Source organism: Jaculus jaculus, chromosome X (assembly GCF_020740685.1).
Source record: "Jaculus jaculus isolate mJacJac1 chromosome X, mJacJac1.mat.Y.cur, whole genome shotgun sequence".
NCBI lineage: Eukaryota > Metazoa > Chordata > Mammalia > Rodentia > Dipodidae > Jaculus > Jaculus jaculus.
The window spans coordinates 81,382,306-81,389,660 of NC_059125.1; the positions used below are offsets into that span (position 1 = coordinate 81,382,306).

The following is a 7,355-nucleotide window of genomic DNA, read 5'->3' on the forward strand; positions in this document are numbered from 1 at the left end:
GGGGCTCATCCAGGATAGAGAGACCCCTGCCCAACCCAACTACTGCCCACCAGAAGGTAAGCGATTGATTTGGTGCACCATTCTGTCTGTCTACGTCTGGTTTCGTTTTTGCCTGTCCGCTCCGCGTCAGAAAATCGACTCAGATCCGATGTTGTTCCATATCTGGGCTGCCTGAGAAGGAGCTGACGGGCTCGGACTTCTCCCCTGCCACCCTGGAGGACGCCCCAGGGATATCAGAAGCCCGATTTTTCGGGGCTCCACAAGTATCCGAAGGATACGTCAGTCTGTTGGGTGGGCGAACTGTCCCCCCGTCTGAGTCTGCATTTTCTGCATTTTCGGTTTGTTACCGAAGCCGCGCTACGCGTCCTTGTGCCAGCTGTCTCTTTGTGGTGTCAGTCCTTTGTCTGTGTATAATATTGTCTCCTGACAAGATGGGTCAGATAGTTGTAACTCCCTTAAGTTTAAGCTTGGATCATTGGACAGAAGTTCAAAGCATCGCTTCAAACCACTCAGTGGATGTCAAGAAGGGAAAATGGCAAACTTTCTGTTCCGCGGAATGGCCCAACTTTAATGTGGGCTGGCCAAGGGATGGGACCTTTAACCTCTCTACTATTTTACAGGTGAAAGCAAAGGTGTTCGATCATGGTCCACATGGACAACCAGACCAAGTCCCCTACATAGTCACCTGGGAGAGTCTAGCGGTTGACCCGCCGCTATGGTTCTCCCCTTTTATCCCTCCCAACCTGCCCTGCCACTGCCTCTCCCTGCCCCTACTTCCTCCTCTTGTTGTCCGGTTGATACCAAGAAGCAGCCCCTGAAACCGGTACTTCCCCCGGACCCCAATACCCCCCTTATAGATCTCCTCTCAGAAGGACCCCCTCCCTATGGATCCCAAACCCAGGCACCCGCGCAGGTGCAGAGTGCCCCCCTTAAGCCAACCGCCACTTCGCCCCCCTTTGCACTCCCTTCCCCAGTGGCTGGACACCTATGGAGCCACCGAGAGCAGCCACCACAGGGGGAGACTTCACAAGCCTTTCCCTTGAGGCAAGGGCCAGGGGACCAGATTCAATACTGGCCTTTCTCTGCTTCAGATTTATATAATTGGCAGACCCACAACCCGCCTTTCTCTAAGGACCCTACTGCATTAACTAACCTGATTGAGTCTATTTTAGTCACCCATCAACCCACTTGGGATGACTGCCAACAGCTCCTACAGGCTCTTCTCATGTCAGAAGAAAAGCAGAGGGTCTTCCTGGAAGCCCGAAAGAATGTACCGGGCGATGATGGGAGACCTACCCAGATACTAGATGAGATCAATGACGCATTCCCTTTGACTTGCCCTAAATGGGATCACGCCTCAGCAGACGGTAGGGGGCACCTACGCCTTTATCACCAGTTGCTCATAGCGGGCCTCCGTGGCACTGGGCGCCACCCTACTAATTTGGCCAAGGTAAAGCAAGTTTTGCAAAAACCAGATGAGTCTCCTGCTGCCTTTCTAGAGAGAATTAAAGAAGCCTATCGCATGTACACCCCCTATGATCCGGAAGATCCAGATCAGGGGGTAAATGTATCCATGACTTTTATTTGGCAGTCTGCCCCAGATATTAGAAATAAGCTCCAGAGATTAGACAATTTACAGGGACAGACTCTCCAGGATTTATTAAAGGAAGCAGAGAGGATTTTTAATAAACAGGAGACAGCAGAAGAGAGAGAGGACCGCCTATGCAGGGAGGCAGAGGATAGAGAAGACAAGCTTAGAAAAGAAGCAGAAGAAAGGGAAAATGCTAGGGAATGCAAGAGAAGCAGAGAATTGAGCCGCCTCTTGGCCACTGTAGTACAGAACAATGATAGGACTAATAGGTTGGGAAACCAAGGGAGACCCAGACCCAGAGTGGACCGGGACCAATGTGCATACTGCAAAGAAAAAGGACACTGAGTAAAGGACTGCCCTAAAAGACCCAGGAAACCAACGGATTCCACCCCGAAATCCAACCTGTTTGCCCTAGATGAAGACTAGGGCAGTCAGGGCCAGGAGCCCCCCCCCCCCGAGCCTAGGTTAACTCTTACTGTCGGGGGGCACCCTGTCACTTTCCTAGTGGACACCTGCTCCCAGCATTCGGTCCTCACCCAATGCCCTGGACCCCTGAGTGACCGGACTGCCTGGGTACAAGGTGCCACAGGAGGAAAACAATACCACTGGACCACTGAACGGAAGGTACATTTAGCCACCAGTAACGTCACACATTCTTTTCTACACATACCAGATTGCCCCTACCCATTGTTAGGGAGGGATCTTTTAACAAAATTAAAAGCCCAAATTCATTTTGAAGGAACTGGGGCCAAAGTATCTGGTCCTAAGGGAGTTCCCCTACATGTATTGACTCTTAATCTGGAAGATGAATATCGGCTCCATGACAACTCCCCAAATGAAACTTAAGATATAGATTATTGGCTAAAAGCCTACCTGCTGGCCTGGGCAGAAACTGGAGGGATGGGATTGGCCAGACAACAGGCCCCCCTTATTATAACCTTAAGGACATTGACATCCCCAATATCAGTTAAACAATATCCAATGTCTAATGAGGCCTACCTGGGAATTAGGCCTCACATAAGAAGGCTCTTGGACCAGGGAATTCTGACCACCTGTAGATCCCCATGGAATACTCCACTATTACCTGTCAAGAAGCCTGGTACTGGGGACTATCGCCCTGTCCAAGACCTTAGGGAAGTTAACAAAAGGGTGGAAGATATCCACCCCACTTTGCATAATCCTAATAACCTGCTGAGTTCTTTACCTCCCTCTCATCAGTGGTATTCAATCTTGGATTTAAAGGATGCCTTTTTCTGCCTGAGACTGGCTCCCCAGAGTCAGCCACTGTTTGTATTCGAAGGGAAGGACCCTGACTGTGGAATCTCAGGGCAATTAACATGCACAAGACTTCCCCAGGGAGTTAAAAACAGTTCCACCCTCTTTGATGAAGCCTTACACCAGGACCTGGCTGACTTTCAAGTCCCGCATCCATCTTTAATTCTGCTCCAATATGTGGATGACCTCCTGCTCGTGGCCTCCTCACATCAGGACTGTCATACAGGTACTGGGGCCCTGCTTGAGACTCTGGGACGCTTGGGCTATAGAGATTCTGCTAAGAAGGCCCAAATCTGTCAACAAGAGGTCACCTACTTGGGGTACAAATTAAGAAATGGCCAGGCTGGAGAGATGGTTTAGCGGTTAAGCACTTGCCTGTGAAGCCTAAGGACCCCGGTTCGAGGCTTGGTTCCCCAGGTCCCACGTTAGCCAGATGCACCAGGGGGCGCACACGTATGGAGTTCGTTTGCAGAGGCTGGAAGCCCTGGCACGCCCATTCTCTCTCTCCTTCTATCTGTCTTTCTCTCTGTGTCTATCACTCTCAAATAAATAAATAAAAAGTTTAAAAAAAAAAGAAAGAAAGAAATGGCCAACGCTGGTTAACACCGGCCCACATAGACACAGTAGCTCACATTCCTGTCCGTCAGAACCATACACAACTTGGGGACCGCTGGGTTCTGTCTCCTATGGATACCAGGGTTTGCTGAAATGGAAGCCCCCCTTTACCCCTTGACTAAACAAGGAACCCCTTTCAATTGGACTAAGCCACAGCAAGAGGCTTTTGACAAAATTAAACACTCTCTCCTCTCTGCTCTGGTTTTGGGCTTGCCTGACATCACCAAGCCCTTCGAGCTATTCATAGATGAAAGACAGGGGTTTGCGAAGGGGGTGCTAACTCAGAGGCTTGGACCATGGAGGCGCCCGGTTGCATATCTCTCAAAAAAGTTAGACCCAGTGGCCTCAGGGTGGCCACCATACCTAAGGATGATCGCTGCAGTTGCAGTCTTAACCAAGGATGCAAGTAAACTAACCCTGGGGCAACCTCTGACTGTGCTAACACCACATGCCATTGAGTCTATCGTGAGACAGCCCCCAGATCGCTGGCTGTCTAATACACGTATGACTCATTACCAATCCTTGCTTCTTGACAAAGACCGTGTGCAATTTGGTCCAATAGTGGCCCTAAACCCGGCCACCCTGTTGCCCCTCCCTGAGGGGCCAGAGACTCATAATTGCCAGCAGATTCTTGCAGAGGCACACGGAACCAGGAAGGATCTCACTGAGCAGTTGCTACAGGATGCAGATTTCACCTGGTACACGGATGGTAGCAGCTTCCTACTGAATGGTGAGAGGCGGGCCGGGGCCACAGTGACCACCAGAGACCAAGTAGTCTGGGCTAGCGCCCTGTCTGGAGGGACCTCGGCACAAAAAGCGGAACTCATTGCCTTGACACAAGCCCTCCAGCAGGCTAAAGGTAAAAGACTCAATGTGTACACTGATAGCCAGTATGCATTCGCCACCACCCACATACAAGGGAAAATTTACAAAAGAAGGGGCCTGCTGACTTTAGAGGGAAAAGAAATCAAAAATAATACTGAGATATTGCCCCTCCTCAAGGCTCTGTACTTACCCCAGAAGCTCAGCATTATACACTGTCCAGGCCACCAGAAAGGAAATAGCCCCGAGGCCATAGGGAACAGGTTCTCTGATAAAGCCGCCCGTGAGGCAGCTCTGGGACCCCAACTCTTGATTTTGATGGCCACTGAGGAGGGGACTCCGAAAACAGCATCTCCAACTCCGGGATGGGAATACACGAATGAGGACTTGGACTTAATTCAAAAACTGGGGGCATCATATGATGCTGCCCATGACAAATGGACTTACCTAGAAAAGACTACTGTACCTCAAAAGATTACAGCCCTCCTCATTAAGCAACTTCACAGGCTAACCCACATGAGCACTCAGAAGATGAATACTCTACTAGAACAAAAGGAAACAGGACATCTTTTTCTAAACAAAGGTTCAACCCTAAAAGAAATTACAAACACTTGCAAAGTATGTGCTCAGGTAAATGCTGGACGAGCCCAGATGGCCCTTGGGTCCCGCCTGAGGGGACACCAACCCGGGGCTTGCTGGGAGCTCGACTTCACTGAGGCAAAACTGGGTATGTATGGTTACAAATATCTCCTAGTTTTTGTAGACACTTTTTCAGGATGGGTAGAAGCATTTCCCACCAAGCATGAAACCGCCAGGATGGTAACCAAGAAATTACTAGATGATATCTTTCCTCGGTATGGAATGCCACAGGCACTCGGGTCAGATAATGGTCCTGCCTTTGTCTCCCAGGTAAGTCAGTCAGTGGCCAAGGCACTGGGGATCAATTGGAAGTTACATTGTGCATACAGACCCCAAAGGTCAGGTCAGGTAGAAAGGATGAATAGAACAATTAAAGAGGCTTTATCTAAATTAACGTTTGCAACTAGCTCAAAAGATTGGGTACAACTCCTACCCCTGGCCCTCTACAAGGCCCGGAACACCCCAGGCCCTCATGGCCTAACCCCCTTTGAAATCCTCTATGGCAGTCCCCCGCCAGCTGTCACTTTCATGCTTACAGAAATTTCTAATTTTACTGAAACCCCCACCTTACAGGCTCACTTGAAGGCCCTACAGTTGGTACACCAGGAAGTTTGGAAACCTCTAGCAGCTTCCTATAAAGAGGCGACTAATAAACCACTAATCCCCCATTCATTCCAGATAGGGGACTCGGTTTGGGTCCGTCGACATCAGACCAAGAATCTGGAACCTCGCTGGAAAGGACCTTACACCGTGCTCCTGACAACTCCCACGGCCTTAAAGGTAGACGGAATCGCCACTTGGATCCACGCCTCCCACATCAAAGCTGCCCTGACAGAATACCCAGACAGCACACCACCAAACCCCGCATCATGGAAAGTACATCACACTCCAAATCCCCTAAAGATAAGACTCTCTCGATCTTAACATGCCTCTTCTTAACTTTCAGTTTTGTGAGTAACGTCTCTGCTAGTCCTCACCTTCCCTTATCCTTGACCTGGCTAGTCATTTCTGAGGAAAGACAAGTTATTTGGTCTACTACCTCCCCTGCCCCATTATGGACATGGTGGCCCTCCTTAACCCCCAATCTGTGTGCCTTGACCGCCCATAGAAAACCTTTTGAAGAGACTAAAAAGGGCCCATTGGAGGAGACACAACCCTCCTGTTAGCCCAGGATGTTACTCAAAACCTGCCAAGCAGTTGTTAAACTCCACTCTATATGTTTGCCCCCAACATGCCCAGGCATCAGACTGTGGGACTAGATTGGACTATTATTGTAAAAAGTGGGGATGTGAAACCACTGGAAATGTATACTGGCAACCCAAATCCTCCTGGGATTTTATTACTGTAACTCGCCTAAATCAGGGTAACAAGATGCTTCTAAACATTACTTTCACCTCTCCCGGCAAGGCAGATAGGACATGGCTCACAGGCCATACATGGGGAGTCCGTCTTTATGCAGATGATCCAGATCCTGGTTTCCTGTTCACAATTAAACTTCAACTTTCCACTTTAACCCGCCCTATAGGCCCTAACCCCGTATTACCAGACCAAATCCTATTCCCCGGCCCCATTCACCATTAGTCAATATTCCAAAGCCCACTAACATCGTAATTGCCTCATCCCCTCCTGCTACTGCGCCCCCCTAGGCCCTCATCCCTACACCAAGGGATGGGTGACTGTCTGTTCAACCTGATAAAAGGAGCTTACTCCTCCTTAAATGCCTCAGACAGTGACTATGCCGACTGTTGGCTCTGTTTAACCTCCAACCCCCCTTATTATGAAGGTATAGCTCTCTCTGGAGACTTTTCCAACTCTACTTCCCTCGCTCCCAGATGCCTAACATCCTTATCACACAGACTAACCCTTGCTGAAGTAACTGGACAAGGCTCCTGCATTGGAGCTATTCCTGAATCCCATCGGGACCTATGTAATGATACCACCCCCATCTCCACTGGGTCTTATTACCTAGAGGCACCCAGTGGTACCTACTGGGCTTGCAACACTGGGATAACTCCATGTGTTTCAGCCCTTGTCTTAAATGAAACCTCAGATTTTTGTGTCCTTGTCCAACTATGGCCGCGCGTAATCTATCACAAATCAGAAACCATTTTTCAGCTTTTTGAAGGAAGACCTAAGCGGGAACCCATATCCCTGACCATAGCCCTACTGCTCGGGGCAGGAGGAATAATAACAGGAATAGGAACTGGAATGGCAGCCTTAGTTCAGGCCGAACAAACCAAAGTCTTACAAGAGGCAATAACCACTGACCTACAGGCCATAGAAAAATCCATCACGGCATTAGAAAAGTCCCTCACCTCCTTATTGGAGGTAGTCTTGCAAAATAGAAGAGGCCTAGACCTATTGCTTTTAAAGGAGGGAGGTCTCTGTGCGGCCCTAAAAGAAGAATGTTGTT

The 7,355-nt window shown here is 49.4% G+C and overlaps 1 protein-coding gene across 1 annotated transcript; it reads left to right on the forward strand.

Moving 5' to 3' along the window:
* Positions 1-431: 431 nt before the first annotated feature.
* On the forward strand, positions 432-2,147 carry LOC123456544. The gene is given in 3 exon segments (XM_045139898.1): positions 432-747; positions 750-1,834; positions 2,097-2,147. Coding segments are annotated over 3 exon segments (1,452 nt in total).
* The last annotated feature ends 5,208 nt before the right edge of the window (positions 2,148-7,355 follow it).